The sequence below is a fragment of the Lagenorhynchus albirostris genome, chromosome 16 (genome assembly GCF_949774975.1).
Source record: "Lagenorhynchus albirostris chromosome 16, mLagAlb1.1, whole genome shotgun sequence".
Taxonomy (NCBI): domain Eukaryota; kingdom Metazoa; phylum Chordata; class Mammalia; order Artiodactyla; family Delphinidae; genus Lagenorhynchus; species Lagenorhynchus albirostris.
Window position 1 is genome coordinate 10,641,044 of NC_083110.1, and position 21,064 is coordinate 10,662,107.

The following is a 21,064-nucleotide window of genomic DNA, read 5'->3' on the forward strand; positions in this document are numbered from 1 at the left end:
GCTACTTGCTTGTCATAGAGATGCAAGAAGCTTTACTTTTCATTTGGATAAAGGCAATTAACTAATAGAAATGGCCACCCCAATTACCGTGTGAATTTAGGATGAACAGTGTGTAGTAAATGGTGTTGTCAAGTTCTCTTAGTACATAGAAAGGGTTGTATCTGCCTAGCTACATAAAAGTGTGATATTTCTGTCTGCAAACTCATTAGCAGATTGCCTGGAATGCGCATTGCAGTCTAGTTTAATGCTTAGTTCATTAATAAAATAATTAAAAATAATTAATACTTTTTTCTTTCTCCATTTCTGGAGAGGATTTTGTGGGTTGGCAAGAGACTATTTTTAATCATTTCCCCAACACCTCCCACCCAGGATATTGGTGTGTGTGTGTGTGTGTGTGTATACAGCTATGCACACATGTGCACACATTATTCAGATATGTATATATATTTTCTCTATATGGATTCCACGTTTTTTAAGTTAATTTTATTATAAAAATTTAGTATTTTTGTAATTACTTTGAGAGGAGACATTTCTATTGTTGGCCCAGAGTAAACTGATGTCATAAAGTTAGATCAGAAAATCAGCATACATTCAGTATATATTCCTTAGTGAAGTGATAGTCAAAATATACCATTAGCGTAAAATTTGAGTAAAAATCTCAGAAGAGTGTGCACCTAACATTAAGCGAGGTTTTTTCCTTTTGTAAAGTGGGATGTGTGCGACTCGTCTTCTGTTTTAGCTTATTCATGTTTTCATCACGTTTCATGTGTCATTTCCATAATTCTGAAAGCTAATACTCCTAAAATAAAGTCAGCTGTTACAGGGTGTTATTCTTTGAATGTACTACTGTACTTAGTTCCGAGTACTACCTTTCGATTACTATCGATATTCATCGCACTACCTCAAGGTAGCTTCCTGCTTTCAAGCGGGTGGCCAGTTCTAATCCGTTACCGCTGCGAGTGAGGAAAGGACCGGGCCAGCAGAAAACACTCGGACCGCGGGAAGAAGCCGACCCTCGTGACGTCATCCGAAGTGGAGGCGCCGGGAGGCTCCCGGGACGCGCAGTGCCTGCGTGGGGCGCGGGAGTGTTCCGCGCATGAGCAATTCCACCTCCCCGCAGCAGCCGCCATTCTCCGTCTCGCGCCCCGGCGGGGAGAGGACTCAGGCGCCTCCAGTCTGCTCGGCGCCGCGGAGGGCGGGGCCTGGAACCTGCGCGGGCCGGGAGCTGAGGCCGAGCCCCTGCAGGTGTGTCGGAGGCTTCGGTGCGGGCGCTAGGCCGGGGGCGGGGGGAAGCCGGTCTCCACGGCCGCGCCGAGTCGGAGACCCTGGCAGCCGCCGCCCCCCACCCCCACTCTGAGCGCCGGACTGGCCTCCGAGGACTGGGGAAGAGGCAAGGCAGGGAGCCTGGCGGGGAGGCTGGCTGTCCGCAGTGCGGTTCCTCCCCAGAAGCCTTGTTTCTCGACCTGCGTGAAAGGGGCGGCTGGAGGAGGCCTGGGGCGCCGGGCTTATAGCGGGACGTACGCGCGCGAGAACAGCCGTTTGTGACGTGGATGCCAAACCCGTCACGTCGGCGCTGGCGCGTGGGCGGCGCAGGCTGTTGGAGACGTGGGTTGTAAAGCCTGAGGGGCCCGGGCTTAAGGCCAGCGCCCGCCGGTAAATGGGCAGGTTAATCTGGGTACGACTCGGATACTCATCTGTAAAATTATAATAGCCTTTAGGGTCGTTTTTTGTATTGAATAGGGTAGTGTATATAAAGTACGTTAAGGATTCAATAAAGGTGAGCTGCTTTTCTCATTAAAAGGTATGCTGTTCTTTTCATTATTGGCTCATTTAATCATCTTAATCATCATAACCATCCTTTGAACCCGTATTTACCACCTCCATTTTAATAAATACAAGTACCGAAGGTTCAGAGAGATAACTGGCTTAGCCATCATTAGCAGGGATTTGTTTTACTCTGTATCTCATGCTGTTTTCCACCCTAAAATCCACAGGCTTGGGTTGTATTTAATCCAGTGGTTGTCCCTGAGCACCACCAGAGTAGAGTGTAGTGGACCTAATCGTACAATGTAGTATTCTATTTTCAAAAATTTTTGAGGCTTCCTTAAAACTCCTGTGTAAAAGGTTAATTAAGGCCCTTCCTGCATTCTCTAACCTGTCTCGATACCCAGACGACTGTTACGAATTTAAACCATAGTTGAAACCCTGAATTTTAAGTTTTACTGGAGAAGCTGAGAATCCTATCCAGGCCAGAGGGGAAATGGGACAGACTTTTTTAAAGATGAAAACAGCGATTTCATCCATGCTCCAAATTATGAAGGTGATATCATAATGCCTCTTATTGGATGGTGTATCTAGGCTTTAGTAAGTAGGCATCATGTAAGCACCAGGGAAGTGGTTTCTTCTGCATATGAGAAGGACCTCGGCATTTGGCACCTTTTGCTCCCCACGTGAAGTGCCTATTTTGGGATTATGGTGCCAAATTGTTATTTTAGAAGTTATATTTGTGTTAGTGTCAACAGTTTAGATGGCCATGTCAGAATTCATCAAGGCCTAATTACATTTTACTCTAGGCCCCAGCCCAGGGTTGGAGGGGCCAGTGAATTCTGGGGTTCTGTTGGATTTGTGGTACTGAATGAAGACTTACAGAATCAGAATAGTACATGATTGTTTAAAATTACCTAATTCCTTCTCATGTTAAAGATAATAGCATAAGTGGGAAGCAGCCACATAGCACAGGGAGATCAGCTCGGTGCTTTGTGACCACCTAGAGGGGTGGGATAGGGAGGGTGGGAGGGAGATACAAGAGGGAAGAGATATGGACATATATGTATATGTATAGCTGATTCACTTTGTTGTACAACAGAAACTAACACACCATTGTAAAGCAATTATACTCCAATAAATATGTTAAAAAAAGATAATAACATAGAAACTAAGATAGTCACTATGTTTGTTAATAGCAGAGCTTAGCATAGAACTGAAGCCTCCCTGTCACTGTACCATATTTTAGTCAAAATAGGGTTTTTGGAGAAGTGATTCTGGAGAAACTGAAATTTAGAGAGATGAAACATCTTATTTTCGAGAGCTCTGAAGACTTTCTAACCTTGTGGGGTTTATAGTATCAATAGGAAAAATTGTTATGACATGTAACTTAAAAGATTTTCCATATCAATAGATGTTTCTCTTGATCATTTGTGATGTCACATCATTTGTGATGTCAGCATAGGGTTCCATACTTTGGATATATATTATATACCTTGCTTAACTAATCTGCTATTATTGGACATTTAAGTTTTATATTCTTTTGTGTTATTTAGTAATGGACATATAATTTTCAAAACAGCCAATAGGAAAGGAATGTTTAGATTCAAAAATGTCCCAGATTCATCAAGATTATATGAGAGTCACCAGTGGACAGGTGGGTACTCCTTTCTCATGGTCCTTCCTATTCCTTCTCATGTCTCAAAGAGACATTTTCCCAGATATTTATCTTTTACTAAAATGTTGTATGTAAATTTCTCACAGGTGATTCCTGACTGCAAGATAAGGTCTCTTATGACTTCTGTCTTCCAACTTTCCCTGTTCTGACTTCATAGTTTCTATACTTTCCAATAGCAGCAGAAAATGAACAAGTTCCGGGTGAGTCATTTATTTACCTCTTAACTTTATTTCACTCTGTGTGTGTGTGTTTTCAGTGAATTTTATGAAAGAGAGCCCATATATTAAGTTAGAAAAGTGGAAATCATTAAAAATCACCTTCAGGGAAAATACTGTTTGAATACAACAGCAGTTCCAAGGTGTAGTCTGGGAGCCCCAAGACCCTTTCCGAGGGTTTGTGAAGTCAAAACATAATACCAGGATGCAAATTGCCTTTTACACTGACGACATTAGCACTGATGGTGTAAAAGCAATAGATTGCTGCCTATCTGGCATACATCAGGATGATGACACCAATGACATTGTCTTCCTCTGCAGTAGTAAAAAAACTGCCACCTTTACTTAAGGATATCTTTGATGAAACAGTAAAAGTTAGTAATGTTATTAAATCTTGACCCTTGAGTACACATCTTTTTAATATTCAGTGGGATGAAATGGCAAGTTCACCTAAAGTACTTTTGCGGCATACTGAAGTATGATGGTTGGTTGTCTTGAGGAAAAGCACTTGTGTGATTGATTTGTGAGCTCACCTAGCCACTTTTTTTCATGGAATGTCATTTTTATGTGAAAGAGCAACTGGCAGACAAACTACGGTATTCACATGGTATTCAAACATTTTCTCAACAATGAGTGATGTGAGCCTGTCATTTCAAGGAAAATAACTTAGTATTTGTTGCTAATATTAAAAGTTGAGCTTTCAAGTGAAAATTAGAATGTTGGAAAACTTCTGAAGTTGACAAATGTTGATACTTAAAGACTTTTCTGATGAGATTGGTAAGGATATTAACAAATGTGATTCTTTAATATTAAATAATAAAATGTGTCAACACTTGAGTAATATTTCTGATGTATCTGCTCAGAGGCAAACTCAAGCAGTTTAAGAGGACAAGTGTTAGAAGTGAGGAACAGGGAATAAGTTGGTTAGGGAATGCCACTCTAAAAGGTAATATTTGAGGAATATCTTGAATTAAATGAGAGACAGCCAGGTAGAAATCTGGAGGAAGAGCATACTACATAGAAGGAATAGCAAATGCATACACCCTGAGGCATGTTCCAGAAACAGTATTTAGGATACTGAAACTAGACAGAAGTGAACTTGGGGGAGAACAGTAAGAGGTAAGATCTAAGAGGTAGAAGGGAGTAGAATGTATATGACTTTGTAGGCTGTAGAAGACATGAATTTTGATTTTATTGGTTCATTAAATATTTAAAAAATCATACTTTATGCAAGTAATGTACATAATGTATATGTATAATTTAGGGAATACTGATTAAGTAACACCACTGTATCCCATATCTGGCTTAAGCAATGAAAATCACTAGTACTTTTGAAGCCCCTGTATGCCCTTCCTTAATCTCATCCCACCATTACCCAGAGAAAAGGAATCCTGAATTCTGTGGTAACCATTTCTTTGCTTTTTAAACTTAATTTTTAAAAACAAAATAGCATATTTAGCAATTAATTAAATGCCCAGCCCTTTGGTAAGCCCTTGACGTAGTTTATCTTACATAATTCTCACAGCCAACTTTTGAAGTGTTGTTATTATTACTATAACATAAATTTTCAGTGTGGACATTATTATTAATTAGAGATCATAGCCTTTAGGCCTGATGGTGGAAAGAAAGAGACTCTAGAAAAATTTAACCTATTCTACGGTTCTGCTTTGGTCAGTCTTGAACACATTTATACCTTATATATGAAAATTTCCTTATCCGGCATTTGTTCAGGTGTGGCACATGATGTTTTTCTTACCTTATGCTCTGTAATTAACTGCTGAGTGGTCAGTCTGGAACAAAAGAAATAACTAGTGAGCCTTTTTGTTTTTTGAAGTAGTTTTAAGTACAGTCATCACTACCTACTCTTGGAAAAATTTATTTTGTGCAGATAATTGGATTTTTTAAGGCATTTTGGCCAGATTAGAAAGTCTTTTTTATTCCTTCTTGCATCTCTCAAGTTCTGCTGCCATCAATTTCTGCTGTTTGAAAACATCCTTTATAGTTATTGTTTTTATTCTGCTTGCTTGTTGTTTTAGTGAGGGTCTGCTGGTGGAAAATTCTCAGTTTTCTTTATATGAAATATCCACGAAGAGCTTTTTCATTGTGTATAGAAATACTGGTTGACAGTTCTTACCTTTTAAAACACTGAAAAGCATTCATTGTCTTCTATTACTGGTACTATTGAAAATTCACCTGTTAACTTGTCACACCTTTGAAATAAATTTCTGTTTTGGGCTAGCTGCTTTTTAAGATATCTTTTATCCTAGTATGTTTATATCTATATTTCTTTTTATCCTAATTAGATTTACTGTACTTCCCTTCGGTTGAATATTTGAGTATTTTGTGTATTACACTGTATCTCCTTTATTGACTTTGAAGCTTTATTTTTGTGTGTTATTTTGCTTATTGCTGAATCTGGAGATTACAACATGCACCATTAAAATAATGGTGTCTTCAAATACTGTATTCATGAACAGTGTAATAAACTTTTATCAGTATAATTCTCTTTACAGCCTCCTCACCCTGTGGTCCTTGTCTTATATCTCACTTATACATATATTTTAACCCCCAGTACTTGTTATTTTTGCTTTAAACAGTATTCATCTTTTAAAGAAACGTGTGTGTGTGTGTGTGTAAATAAAACTCTTTTGTGTTTATGTACATATCTGCTTTGGGAGCTCTTTATTCCTTCCTACAGGTCTGGGGTTCTCTCTGATATCTTTTCCCTTCAGCCTAAGCAACTCATTTTATTATTTCATGTATTATTTCAGCACTGATGGTGACAAATTTACTTGGCTGGTCTTTCTGAAAATCTCTTTATTTCACCTTGGTTTTTGAAGGACATTTTGCCGGATATAGAACTTTATTGAGAGTTTCCTTTGTATCTGCATTTTTAGGATGTCTTTGTCTTCTGGCTTCTGTTGTTTCTGATGAGAAGCTAGTCTTCATCTTACTGTTATCCACCTGAATATAATGTGTTCTTTTCCTCTGTGCTTAAGATTTTCATTTTATCTTTAGTTTTCAATAGTTAGACCATGATGCACACAGGCATGATTTGTTTTGCATTTATCCCTTTTGAAGGATGACAAAGATTTGTGGGTTGTTGTCTTTTTTTTTTTTAACATCTTCATTGGAGTATAATTGCTTTACAATGGTGTGTTAATTTCTGTTGTATAACAAAGTGAATCAGCTATACATAAACATATATCTCCATATCTCTTCCCTCTTGCTTGTCCCTCCCTCCCACCCTCCCTATCCCACCCCTCTAGGTGGTCACAAAGCACCAAGCTGATCTCCCTGTGCTATGCGGCTGCTTCCCACTAGCTATCTATTTTATGTTTGGTAGTGTATATATGTCCATGCCATTCTCTCACTTTGTCCCAGCTTACCCTTCCCCCTCCCCGTATCCTCAAGTCCATTCTCTAGTTGGTCTGCATCTTTATTCCCGTCTTGCTCCTAGGTTCTTCTGACCATTTTTTTCTTTTCTTTTTTTTTAGATTCCATATATATGCGTTAGCATACGGTATTTGTTTTTTTTTTTCTGACTTACTTCAGTCTGTATGAGAGTCTCTAGGTCCATCCACCTCACTACAAATAACTCAGTTTCGTTCCCTTTTATGGCTGAGTAATATTCCATTGTATATATGTGCCACATCTTCTTTATCCATTCATCTGTTGATGGACACTTAGGTTGCTTCCATGTCCTGGCTGTTGGAAACAGAGCTGCAGTGAACATTTTGGTACATGACTCCTTTTGAATTACGGTTTTCTCAGGGTATATGCCCAGTAGGTTGTTGCCTTTTATCATTTTTTAAAATTCTTGGAACTCACTCTTCAGATAGTTTCTTTGCATCATTCTCTTTTTCTTTCTAAAATCCCAGTTACACAGTGTTGAAATATGTACATATTGTCCTAAATGTTCAGATGCTCTGTTCAGTTTGGGTTGTTTTTTGTGTGTGTGTCCTTTAGTTTGGATATTTCTGTTGAGCTGACTGTTTTCAAGTTCATGGCATCCTTCTTTTGCTCTGTCAGTTCTCTTCACTCATAAGCCTGTAGAATCCACTTCTGATATTGTATCATTCAGTTCTAAAAATTCCTGTTTTTTCTTTTGTTTTTCTTTCTCTGCTAAGATTTCGCATCATTTCATTTATATTCTCAATTTTTTTCACTAGGTCATTTAGTTTTATTTATTTAGTGTTAGGGTAATTACTTTAAAATCCTTATCTGCTAATCCCAACATCTAGGTTAATCTGTAGGTCTGTTTCAATAGGCTCCTTTCTTCAGTATGAATCAAAATTTTCTACTTCTTTGCATGTCTCCTATTTCTTTATTATTGCTAGACATTATATATAAAAGTACAGTAGGGATTGAAGTAAATAATACCTCCAGAAAAAGTCACGTCCCTTCCTTTGTCTGCTCGCTAAGTCAGATATGTAGCTGAGATGGCCCTGGGCTTTAGTGAGGTACTGTTCACCACCAAGCTTCACATGATTGAGGGCAGTATCAAGGCTTTCCCTTCAGGGGGCTTGGGTTGTGAACACCACCAGAGCTCCACTGATGTGCTTTTAGCTTAGCCACCAGCTTTTCTTTTGGATGACTGAGGAGTTGCTGCCCTGTAGAGCTTTAAGCACCAGAGACATCTCTTCCTGCCCTGGTGCTCTGCTCCCAGCCTTTGGAGGGTTGTGGCCATGCACTCAGTAAAGGCCTGTGGGGGGAAAATGGTGTTTGTATTTCAGAGCATCCATATAAATTATGGAGCTTTCCTTTGGTTCTAGAAACTGCTTCCCCAACTTAAAATAAACTGACCACTTTGAGACATTTGATAGGAAGTAAAAAAGTTCTACAGAGGGGGCTTCCCTGGTGGCGCAGTGGTTGAGAGTCCGCCTGCCGATGCAGGGGACAAGGGTTCGTGCCCCGGTCTGGGAGGATCCCATATGCTGCGGAGTGGCTAGGCCCATGAGCCATGGCCGCTGAGCCTGTGCGTGCAGAGCCTGTGCTCCGCAACAGGAGAGGCCACAGCAGTGAGAGACCCGCATACCACCACCACCACCACAACAAAAAAAGTTCTACAAATACTAAGCTTATGTTTGGGGACCTCTTGAATATGAAACTCCCACTCAGTCACCAGGTAGTATCAAAAGGCAAGTTGGTGTTGACTTGCTTTGTGACCAGGGGTCTTAGGGATGCTAATACATCACACAAGACCATAAGCAAACATTAAAAGTTTGTTAAAAGTTGAACCAGTTTCCTCTCTTCCCTACTTGCCCCCAAGAATGAAATAAGTTGTGGTTTTCTGTTGTCTTTTGAAATATTTGTCTCTTCTGAATTTTATCTTTTGTTCGCCTTTGGATTCTCAGATCTCTGATTTTAGAAAACACTAGGTTAGAGGCTTGTTCTCGTTAAAGTTAAGATCAACTTCTCCTTTGCTTCTCAGAATTTGTTTCTATTCAGAATTTCTTTCTTTATGCTTATTTTAGAGATGCTGGCTCTGAGCTGCTTTCTGCTCTACATTTTTGCCCTGGCTATGAAATTGGAAAATGCCCTGAAAATGCTAACCAGAGGTATAAGACTCATCATAATTAATTTCACTTTTTTCTTGGATCTTTACCTCTCAAATTCTAGTGCTTAAGTTAATATTTGATGCTTTTGTATAGCTATTTTTAGTGTTTTGTTGTTTTCTTTTATTTATTTTTCTTTTTTAAAATTAAAGTATAGTTGACTTATTTTTAATTGTAGTAAAATACACATAACAAAATTTACCATCATAACCAATTTTAAATGTATAGCTCTGTGGCATTAAGTACATTCACATTGTTGTGCAACCATTACCACCATCCATCTCCAGAACTCTTTTCATCATCCTACACTGAAACTCCGCACAAATTAAACACTAACTCCCCAGTCCCCCCATACGTTGGGAGCCACCATTCTACTCATTTGTTCCAGCACTAGTTTTTTGAAAAGACTATCCTTAATCCACTGAGTTTCTTTTGAACCTTTGTCAAAATTATATGTGTGGTTCTATTACTAGATACTGTTTTTTTTCCAATGATCTGTGTGTTTATCCTTTTGCTAGTAACACAATTAATATAGCTTTGTAATAAGTCTTGAAATCAGGTAGTGGATTTGCTGATATTTTGTTGAGGATTTTTGTACTTATAACCATGAAAGATATTGGTTGGTAGTCACTATGGTGGTAAATGTTTAATCAGATTTTGGGGACTGGGAGAGAAATCTGGTTTGTACTGTTTACCAATTTCTATGGTATAAATACCCCTGCCAGGGCTAATTTCAAGCTACAAAATGATGTTAATCAATTGCCCAAAATTTGACAATCAGCACTCTTGATCTGGTACAAACAGGTGCAAGCCACCACTGTAGTTTTCTTTTCTGATAATCCTTTTGTTAGGTTTGGGTATCAGGGTAACGTCGGCTTCATAAAATGAGTTGAGAACGGTTCTCTTCTCTTTGTTTTATGGAAGAGATTGCATATAATTGGTATTGTTTCTGCCTTAAATGTTTGGTGGAATTCACCGAGACCTGAAGATTTCTTTGTTAGAAGGTTTTGTTGGTTTAAATGAAGTGAAATTCACATAATATTGACCATTTTAAAATGTACAGTTAGGTGACATTTAGCACATCCACAATGTTGTGGGACCACTACAACATATAGTTCCAAAACATTTTTGCCATCCCCAAAGAAAACCCCATTCCCATTAAGCAATCATTACCTAGTCCCTCTCCCTTTAGCCTCTGGCAATTACCAATCTATTTTCCGTCTCTGTGCATTTACTTATTCTGGATATTTCATGTAAGTGTAATCATATAATATGTACCTTTTCTGTTTGGCTTCTTTCACTTAGCATAATGTTTTCCAAGTTCATTCACCCTATACCATGTATCAATACTTCATTTTTATGACAAAATAATATTCCATTGTATGTTTATACCACAATTGTTTATCTGTTCATCCACTGATGGGCATTTAGGTGGTTTTCACTTTTTGGCTGTTGTGAATAGTGCCGCTATGAACTTTTGTGTACAAGTATGCTGGGTTGTATGGTATTTGTATGTTTAACTTGCTGAGCAACTGCCAAACTTTTCCACAGCAGCTGTACCGTTTTACATTCCCACAAGCAATATATAAGGGTTACAGTTTCTCCACAACCTCTCCATCACCTGTTATTTTCTGTTGTTTTTTTTAAAAAAAAAACCCATCATAGTAAATATGAAGTGGTATAATTGTGGTTTTGATTTGAATTTCCCCTGAGGACTAATGATGCTGAGCATCTTTTCATGTGCTCATTTGTATAACTTAAAGAAATGTCTGTTCAATTTCTTTGCCCATTTTCTGGCTGGGCTATCTTTTCTGTTATTGAATTGTAAGTTTATTTTATATATTCTGGATAATAACACCTTTATCACATACGCGATTTGCAAATATTATATTACATTCTGTGAGTTGTCGTTTTCCTATTTTGGTAATATCCTATGATGCATACAAGTTATATATATATATATATAAAATTTTCTTGGCTGCCACGCCACATGGCATGTGGGATCTTAGGTCCCTGACCAGGGATCAAACCTGCGCCCCTTGCATTGGAAGCGTGGATTCTTTACCGCTGGACCGCCAGGGAAGTCCCCATAAAAATTTTAAAGTTTGATAAAGTCAGCTTATTTTTCTTTTACTGCTTGTACTTTTGGTGTCATATCTAGAATCCATTGCCAAATTCAAGGTAAGGAAATTTATTCCTATGTTTTCTTCTGAGTTTTATAGTTTTAGCTCTTAATATTTAGGTCAGTGATCTATTTCGAGTTAATTTTTTTTTATATGGGGTGAAGTAGAGGTCAGGTTTCGTTCTTATGCATGTGGACATTTGGTTGTCGCAGTGCCATTTGTTGAAGAAACTATTCTTTCTCCATTGAATGGTCTTGTCTTCCTTGTTGAAAATCAGATGGCCATAGATGTATGGTTTTATTTCTAGACTCTCATTTCTATCCCATTGCACAATAATATGTCTATCTTTATGCCAATCACACTGTTTTGATACCGTAGCTTTATAGTAAGATTTGAAATAAGTGTGAGTCCTCCAACTTTGTTTCTTTCCCAATTTTGTTTTGGCTATTAGGGACTTCTTGCAATTCCATATGAATTTGCGGATTGGCTTTTCCATTTCTGTGCAGAAGTCATTGGGATTTTATTAGGGATTGCACTGAACTTGTAGATTCCTTGGAGTAGTACTGTCACTTGAAGTATATTAAATCTTATAGTCTATGAACATAGAATGTCATTTCTTTTATTTAGGTCTTCTTTAATACTTGAGCAATGTTTTGCAGTTTTCAGTGTATAAGTCTTACACCTCCTTGAGTAAATGTATCCCTAGGTATTTTATTCTTTTTGGTGCTACATTAAATGGAATTGTCTTAATTTCTCTTTTGGATTTTCATTACTGGTATATAGAAACACAACCAATTTTTGTGGGTTGATCTTATAATTCTGCAACATGCCGACTTTGTTTATGAGCTCTATTAGTTTTCGTTTTTGTGGATTCTTTGGGATATTCTATATGTAGATTAATGTAATCTGCAAATAGAGATAGTTTTTTTTTTTTCCTTTCCAGTTTGGGTGCCTTTATATCCTTTTCTTGTAAAACTGCTCTGGCTAGAACTTCCAGTACAGTGTGGATTAGAAGTGGCAGAAGCAGGCATCTTGTTCCTGGTCATAAGGAGAAAGTTTTCAGTCTTTCACTACTGAGTATGCTATTACCTGGGGTAGAGGTGGATTAAAAATGTTGTTTATCATTTTGAGGAATTTCCTTCTATTTCTAGTTTACTGAGTGTTTTTATCATGAAAGAGTGTTGAAGTTTGTCAAACACTTTTTGTGCGTCAATTAAAATGATCTTCTACTTTTTCCCCTTTGCTCTATTACTGTAATTGATTGACTTTTGTATGTTGAACCACTCTTGCATTCCTGGGATAAATCACACAAGGTCATGGTATAGATTATAATCTATTTTTTTTTATTTTGTTGGATTTGATTTACTAGTAATATGTTAAAGGTTTTCATCTTTATATTCATAAAAGATATTTTAACTCTTTATAGGGTAGAATGCTTATCTCCACTTCATTTAATTCTTTTTCTGAGGTTTTGTCTTGTTCTTTTGTTTGGAACATATTCCTCTGTCTCCTCATTTTGCCTAATCCTGTTTTTATTTCCATGCATTTGGTAGGTTGGTTACATTTCTCAATCTTAGAGAAGTAATCGTATGTAGGAGATGTCCTCTGAGGCCCAGCAGTATATTCCCCTCTGATCACCAGAGCTATAAGCTCTACTGGTTCCCTATATGTGGGCTACATGAATCCTTCTTTGTTGTGGGGCCGACTGTTGTGGGCACACTGGTAGGCAGGGCTGACCCTCAGCCCTGTTGGATGCCAGGCCCTGCCTCATCCAGTGGCTCCTGGCCCACTGTTGGGAGGGGCTGGGTCCCTGCCTGGCTAGCTGCACGGCCTGTGAGGTGCCTGGAATGGGACCCAACGTGGCTGGCTGCATGGCCTGAAGTGTCCTGGGATTGGTGATGACCCATTGGTGGGCATGGAAGCCTCCAGCACTAATAGGCTAGAGGGAGGACTCCAGAATGGTCCCTATTAGCACCAGTGTCCTCATGGTAGAACAAGCTCCCAAAATGGCTGCTGCCAGTGTCTATGTCTCCAGGGGGAGTTCCAGTTGCCTCCTCCCTCTCCAGGAGGCTCTCCAAGGTCAGCAAGTGGGTCTGAGGTAGACTCCTTTCAAATTACTCCCTCTGCACTGTGACTTGGAACGTGTCAGATTTTTGCATGCACCCTTTAAGAGTGGAGTCTCTGTTTTCTACAGTCCTCTGGCTCTCAAGCCGCACTGGCCTTCAAAGCCAGACGTTCTGGGGGTTCGTCTTCCTGGTGCAGGACCCCCCAGGCAGGGGAGCCCAATGTGGGGCTCGGACCCCTTACTCCTTGGGGACAACCTCTACAATTTTGGTTATCCTCCCATCTGTGGGTCACCTACATGGGCGTGTGGGTCTTGACTATACTGTGTCTCTTCCCCTCCTACCCATGTCACTGTGGTTCCTTCTTTGTATCTTTAGTTGTGGGGAATATTTTCTGCTACTCTTCAGATAATTTTCATAGATCGTTGCTCTGTGAATAGTTGTAATTTCAGTGTGCCTGTGGGAGGAGCTCGGCTCAGAGTCTTCCTTCTCCACCATCTTGGCCATCCTTTGTGACCATCTTTCATCTTGCACATACTTCTGTCATAGCAACTGCTATGCATATTGCATTTAAGAATTTAATCTTTGCCTCCCTGTCAGCATGTAAGCTCCTTGATGACAAGAACAGTTGCTTTCGGGGCTTCCCTGGTGGCGTGGTGGTTGGGAGTCCGCCTGCCGATGCAGGGGACACGGGTTCGTGCCCCGGTCCGGGAAGATCCCACATGCCACAGAGCAGCTGGGCCCGTGAACCATGGCCGCTGAGCCTGCGTGTCCAGAGCCTGTGCTCTGCAACGGGAGAGGCCACAACGGTGAGAGGCCCACGTACCACAAAAAAAAAAAAAAAAAAAAAAAGAATAGTTGCTTTCATTCATCTCTATATCTCTGGCAGAGTTCCAGGCATGGAGTGATATCTGAGTAAATATATACTGAACAAATATTTTATATATGTATAAAGCACGGTGGCAGTATATCTAACTCTCCAGAATAAATACTATAGTTAGCACATTAACAGTTCACATGTCTTTTTGATGGTACTGTATTTTGATCGCTTCAGTTTTAACTGAAATACATTGTTTCAGGGACCAGTAACATTCAAGGATGTTACTGTGGAATTCACCCAGGAGGAGTGGCAGTTGCTGGATGCTGCTCAGAGGACCCTGTATAGGGAAGTGATGCAGGAGAACTATCGTCACCTCATCTCAGTGGGTGAGGAAATCTTCCCTATCTGTAATCCCAGTAGTTTGCATTTCCTTTCTCAGTTACTGGAATTTGTTAAGTCCCCTATAGGGTTGAATATTAGCTTTGTTTTAGGGGTCAAAGTTGATGAATCCATTTTGGGTACCAGAAAAATATGTGTGTCCCCATGCACTCCACTGATACAATCTAAATTTGCCAAGCCTATGTGGAACCTTCCTTGTTCTGCTCCTAAACTGCACTTCTTTATCCTTCAGAGTTGCTGTATTCCAAGCAATTTGTATTGTTTTCTTTATCTTTCTGTCAATAGGTTATTGTGTGAATAAGCCAAATGCAGTCTTCAAGTTGAAGCAAGGAAAAGAGCCATGGATATTAGAAGTAGAATTTCCACGTCAAAAGTACCCTGGTAAGTTAGAAATTATAACCTGTGAGGAGGTTGGTGCCTTTGACTTTTGAAATTTTTTTTTTCAGGAATCTCTTTTTTAAATGCCCTGTACTTTTGGAAATGATTGAGGATACTTGATCTGCATATGTAAGCAATATAAATCACAATTCCAGTTTTCGTTCTCCATCTAAATTCTCTCTTTTGCTTGACATTTTTAAAATAGATTTACTTCTCTTCCCTATATACTAACTTTGACTTAAACTTTCATTTTGTCTTTTTTCTAGAATTCCCAGTTACTCCTTGCCATTAAAGTATGCAACTATAATCTTAAAATCTGTCTTATAAATTTTGTCAAATGCCATTTTCCTCCTTTCATTAACAACAAAATGCCTTAGTTTTTTCAGCACCCATTTTAATTTCCTATTCTCTCTTTAAACTCTGAAATCAGTTTACAAATCATTATGCCGTTCATCGGTTATATTATTTTGGAGTTGATACAAAATACACCTAATTTTCTGTCAAGAACTAGTCTGGCGCTTTATTGCCTACTGCATCTTATTATTTATTTATGTATTTACTTTTGGCTGTGTTGGGTCTTGGTTGCTGCACGTGGGCTTTCTCTAGTTGCGGTGAGCGGGGGCTACTCTTGGTTGCAGTGCACAGGCTTCTCATTGTGGTGGCTTCTCTTGTTGCGGAGCACAGGCTTCTAGGCGTGCAGGCTTCAGTAGTTGTGGTTCACGGGCTCTAGAGCGCAGGCTTGGTAGTTGTGGTGCACAGGCTTAGTTGCTCCGTGGCATGTGGGATCTTCCCAGACCAGGGCTCGAACCTGTGTACCCTGCATTGGCAGGCGGATTCTTAACCACTGGGCCACCAGGGAAGCCCTGATTCTTATTTTTCCTTGTGGCCCCAAAACACATGCTAATTTTCATTTCATCTGCTCTCTTAAATGTCTTTCATATGTAAGATCTTATTTCATGAGTATCCAAGTTAACCTTGCACATGTCCTTATCAAACAACTTTTTTTATATTTTCCCCACAAATGCCATGAAATTCTAACCCCAAGCTTCTGCTCATAATCTTTCACTTTCTTTCAAGCATTTAAAGATGAATAAATATGAAGGCCCATAAAGATTTAGAACAATGTTGAATAATTACTCTTTAAAGATCAGGTAGCAAATTGAAGCAGACATGTGGGAGCTAAGATGTGAAAGCAGAATAAAACTAGTGTTGAGTCATAGGTAACTCTCTTTTGGAGATGCAGTATTTGGTGGTCAGCATTGAAAATCTCTGGTGCTACAACTGGGAATTCGTTCTGTTATAAGGATGGCTTGCACTCTGCTTTTCTTTAATCTTTCCTTTTGGATGTATGTGTTTCTGGGTCTTCTGAACCAGCAAAAATTAAGCCAACTAGACAGAGCGGAATTTTCCTCTAAACATTAGGAAATGGATGTTTTGAGAAAGTCACTTTAGTGTTGACATCGAGATTGTTGTATTATGGGTAAAGAGAAATAAAGTGGAAGTTTATAGTCTACTGATTACTAGGAATCCTAACACAGTAAACTAGGTTTGAGTGGGTAAAGACCTATACTTTAGCTCCTTCATCCAGTTTAATCTTTCCTCTGATATCTCCAGTGAACACAGTTGTCTACTAATTTTTATTTTCACCCTACTTACTATTCATTGTCCTTAATGGACTCACAGCATTCTCTGTGTCTCACATTCCTGTTCAGCAGCACTTTGAATGTCCTTTGTTCTCTGCTCCCTATTCTTTGTTTTTTTTTTTTGGCTTAACCTTCTCCAGGTTTTTAAGATCATATTTGTAGTGTCAAAGATACTTGGGTTTATAACCAGGTCCCTTCCCCTCTGCTATAGCAGTTTTTAGTGTTATTTATGTTTCTTCTAAACCACTGAGATAGAGGAAGTTTGCACTTGAGAGTTCCTTCATTTGAGGATATTGGCCTGAAGCCTAAGAATCCACCCTATGACCATAATAATGTGTTAAGATTTATACGGTATTAAATTTTGGATTCCTTTGTAGAAGACCTATGGAATACTCATGACCAAGGAGCAAGATACCAGGAAAGCCAAGCTAAAAATTCAAGGCAAGTTCAAGAATTCAATTTTGAGATTAGAAGCTTCGTAAGAAAGGGTCTTGATGGGGGTACTAGAAGTGAGAGAGCACTAGTTAATAATAAATGTGAAAAAACTAACACTGGAGAAAATTCCAAAGAACATAATCCAAATGGGAAAGCCTTGTTTCATAATAGAGACCTTGTTTATAATTCAAGATCAGGAGATTACAACTTTGCAACAGTCTTTTGATTCTTCTTACTTACACGATAAGGGAGGCTTTATTACACAAAGTGGAGTTCAGGCAGTTAAGAGACCTATAATGCAAGTGAAATTCCTTCTACCAAATGTTAAGCCATAATGTATTTCAACATAGAATATTCACAATGGAGAAGCCCTATGAATCTAATGAATATTGGAAAAATCTCTAGAAATTGGTTCTCAGAGTTACTTGGAAAATATACACAGCAGACCAAAAAAAAAAAAAAAGCCTTATACATTAATGAATCTGGAAATTTCTCTTTAGGAATGGAGAACTCACAAAACATCAGAAAACTCATACCAATGAGAAATCCTATAAATGCAATGAATGTGGAAAGTCCTTCTGCCAAAAGTCTGTCCTCATAATACATGAGCATACTCATTCAAAGGACAAACCCAGTGAATGCGGGAAATCTGTCTCTCGGAATGGAGACCTCACAAGACAACAGAAAACTCCTACCAGAGAGAAGACCTATGAATGTAAAGAATGTAAGAAAACTTTCTACCACCTGTCATCTCTCAGTAGACATTTGAGAACTCATGCAGGAGAGAAACCCTATGAATGTAATCAGTGTGAGAAATCCTTCTACCAGAAGCCACACCTCATGGAACATCAGAAAACACACACAGGAGAGAAACCCTATGAATGTACTGAATGTGGGAAGTTCTTCTACGTTAAGGCATACCTCATGGTACATCAGAAAACACACACAGGGGAGAAACCATATGAATGTAAGGAATGTAGGAAATCCTTTTCCCAGAAATCACACCTCACAGTACATCAGAGAACACATACAGGGGAGAAACCCTATAAATGTAAGGAATGTGGGAAATTCTTCTCTAGAAATTCACACCTCAAAACTCATCAGAGAACTCACACGGGAGAGAAACCCTATGAATGTAGGGAATGTGGGAAATGCTTCTACCAGAAGTCAGCCCTAACAGTACATCAGCGAACTCACACAGGGGAGAAACCCTTTGAATGTAATAAATGTGGAAAAAACTTTTACTATAAATCAGACCTCACTAAACATCAGAGAAAACACACAGGGGAGAAGCCCTATGAATGTAATGAATGTGGTAAATCTTTCTCTGTGAATTCAGTCCTCAGATTACATCAAAGGACTCACACAGGAGAAAAACCCTATGAATGTAAAGAATGTGGGAAATCCTTCTCTCAGAAATCACACTTTGTCATACATCAGAGAAAACACACAGGAGAGAAACCCTATGAATGTCAGGAGTGTAAGGAAACTTTTTTCCAGAAATCAAAACTCACTGCACATCAGAAGACACACACAAAGGGAAAAGCTTATAAAGTATAAATTGGGAAGTTCTTCTGTCTGAATTTATCCTTCAGAATAATCAGATAATTTACATGAGACAAAAACCTTATGAAATATCAGTATGGGAAAATTTCAGCCACAGTCTTTCATCATGGAGAGAAAGTCTGTAAATATTTTAGGGAGAAATTTTTATATTTCAGACTTTTACTAAGTATCAGACAACTTAGATGGTAGAAACACTACAAATTGTAAAACATGAGGGAAACCTCTCTTTCAGAAGTCATACTTTATTGTACAGCATAGAAACCATATGAGAGAAATCCTGTAAGTAAGTGAATGTAAGGAAATTTCTGTCAGGGTAGCCATCATTTAGACATCCAAAAGCTCACATGAGTGAGATTCCTATCAGTATCCTGACCATTCAGAAATCTTTTTATATCAGTTGGACTTAGAATACTGTAAAAGAGGATAATCACAAAGACAAACACATATGGAAGGCTTTATCAAGAAATGATGTTTTGGTGAATGTCAGATCAGTGATAAAGTATAGAACCTTTATAAGTATTTAAATATGTGAAAGCTTTTTAACAAAAATTCCAAGAGAATCTGTACCTAGGGTAACACTTTTACTAGAAGCCATGTTGCAGAAATCTGATTACAAAGTTGTTGTTTTTCTTTTAAAGAAACCTGCAAATATCTAGATATATGGAGCTTCTTAAAAAGCACAAATAAATTGAATAACCAGGTGACATCATTAAACACATGTGAAGAGTCCTGTAGTATGTAGGACTTATGTGTGAATGTCAGTGTGCTACAGAATACAGATTGTGGATGTTTGATGTGCATGTGGACCTATCCATAACTGTACATAGGGAAATATGTAGCCTTATTTAGTTCAGTAACTTTTTTTTTTTGCGGTACACGGGCCTCTCACTGCTGTGGCCTCTCCCGTTGCGGAGCACAAGGCTCTGGACGTGCAGGCACCGCGGCCATGGCTCACATGCCTAGCCGCTCCGCGGCATGTGGGATCTTCCCGGACCGGGGCACAAACCCGTGTCCCCTGCATCGGCAGGCGGACTCTCAACCACTGCGCCACCAGGGAAGCCCTTAGTTCAGTAACTTTTATGTATATGAAGATATTAAGTCTCAGCAGTGACTCTCGTTAATAAGAATGTGTATTTAAGTGTAATACTCTTAAAATTATAATGTATCTTTTCCTCCTATTTCTGAATGGATTTGGATTTTACTGAACTAATCTTTCAGAAAGAAGCTAAAAATGTTTTTGTAAATTTTTCAACTCATGGTCAGCCAAATTTTACATTAGGGATACATTTATTTATAGGAAAAACCTAAGTTCATTTTAAAAAACAGCTGAAAACACCCTACACAATAAAAAAAATGCTATGTAAAGAAACGTCTGTCTTAGTGTTGTTTTAGCAGATTGCAGAGCTGTCTGAATTTGTATTTTGTATGAGAGTCCTAAACATTCTTCACTACCTTTTTCTTCCTGGTAGAAGCAACGTGATATAGAGGTTAAGAGTGTGGACTCTGGACTCCTACTGCCCAGGCTCAGTTTCCAGCATGAAGCATGCACTTAACCTCTCTGTGCCTCAGTTTCCTTTTCTATAAAAAAAGAAGTGAAAATGTGTTAGGATTGTTGTGAGGTGTAAAAAGTTAATATTTTTAAAGCACTTAGAATAGTGTCTGAGACACAGGAAGAGCTATATGTTAGATACTATCATCGTTATAATTTGTATTTCTTGAAGTATTTTGCAAAATAAATAAAAGGTTGACTACCAGCATTCATCCCTCACTTCATTGCTGTAGTGCCTTGGTTTGGTTTGGTTGTACATTTTTCCACAAGTGATTCAGATCTGGCCCACCGCCTGCAACCTAAGAATGGTTTTACATTTCTGAATGGTAGAAAAATTAAAGAATATCTTGTGACATGTGAAAATTACATGATATTCAAACTTAAGTGTCTATAAATACAAATTTTATTACAACACTAATACAAAAACAAAGCAAAAAACATTTGTACCTGTTTTGCCTGTGGCTGCCTTCACATTACAGTAGCAGAGGTGAGTGTTATGCCTCACATGCCTAAGATGAGCCTAAGATAGTTACCATTTGGTGCTTTACAAATTTAAGTTTTCTTAGAGCTGAAAACATCACAGCCAATGTAAAGGTATACGTTTATATACGGTATGTTTCAGAAATGATGCATATAGCAATCTGTGGGTAGGTGGGTGTTTTTCCAATATATTATGTGCATTATATTTATATGTTACAAGACTAAGCGTTAGAATTTATTTTCAAATGTGTTTTACCTGCTGGACTGTTGTAACATCAAAGCAAATTTCCTGATGGAATGTAGCAGTAAATTATGAAATAAACATTGTCTAAATTAAATTAATTGATCCCTACTCACAGTATTCCTGTATTTTCTTCCATGTCAGTGGCCAGT

At 38.6% G+C, this 21,064-nt stretch overlaps 2 protein-coding genes across 3 annotated transcripts in view; one reads left to right on the forward strand and one right to left on the reverse strand.

Annotated features, from left to right (window-relative positions):
• LOC132507495 (zinc finger protein 33B-like) overlaps positions 1–21,064 on the reverse strand; it is a 79,328-nt gene that overhangs the window by 7,132 nt on the left and 51,132 nt on the right. The gene's annotated exons all lie outside the window — the stretch shown is intronic.
• Positions 1,110–21,023, forward strand: ZNF25 (zinc finger protein 25). 2 transcript variants are annotated; one of them, XM_060126981.1, is made up of 6 exons: positions 1,110–1,245; positions 3,529–3,642; positions 14,481–14,607; positions 14,906–15,001; positions 17,019–17,082; positions 17,577–21,023. In XM_060126981.1, the coding sequence occupies exons 2-6, from the start codon at positions 3,628–3,630 to the stop codon at positions 18,634–18,636; spliced, it is 1,362 nt and encodes a 453-aa protein (XP_059982964.1). In that variant the 5' UTR covers positions 1,110–1,245; positions 3,529–3,627; the 3' UTR covers positions 18,637–21,023. The 2 variants fall into 2 exon arrangements, 1 of the variants encoding a protein (XP_059982964.1); XR_009536208.1 differs by lacking the exon at positions 17,577–21,023 and having other exon boundaries at positions 14,906–15,127; positions 17,019–17,083.

Coding starts and splice junctions, on each gene's coding strand:
- ZNF25 (XM_060126981.1), top strand. Junction 14,608..14,905: donor TCGTCACCTCATCTCAGTGG/GTGAGGAAATCT, acceptor TTCTGTCAATAG/GTTATTGTGTGAATAAGCCA. Junction 17,083..17,576: donor AGCCAAGCTAAAAATTCAAG/GCAAGTTCAAGA, acceptor ATTTCTCTTTAG/GAATGGAGAACTCACAAAAC.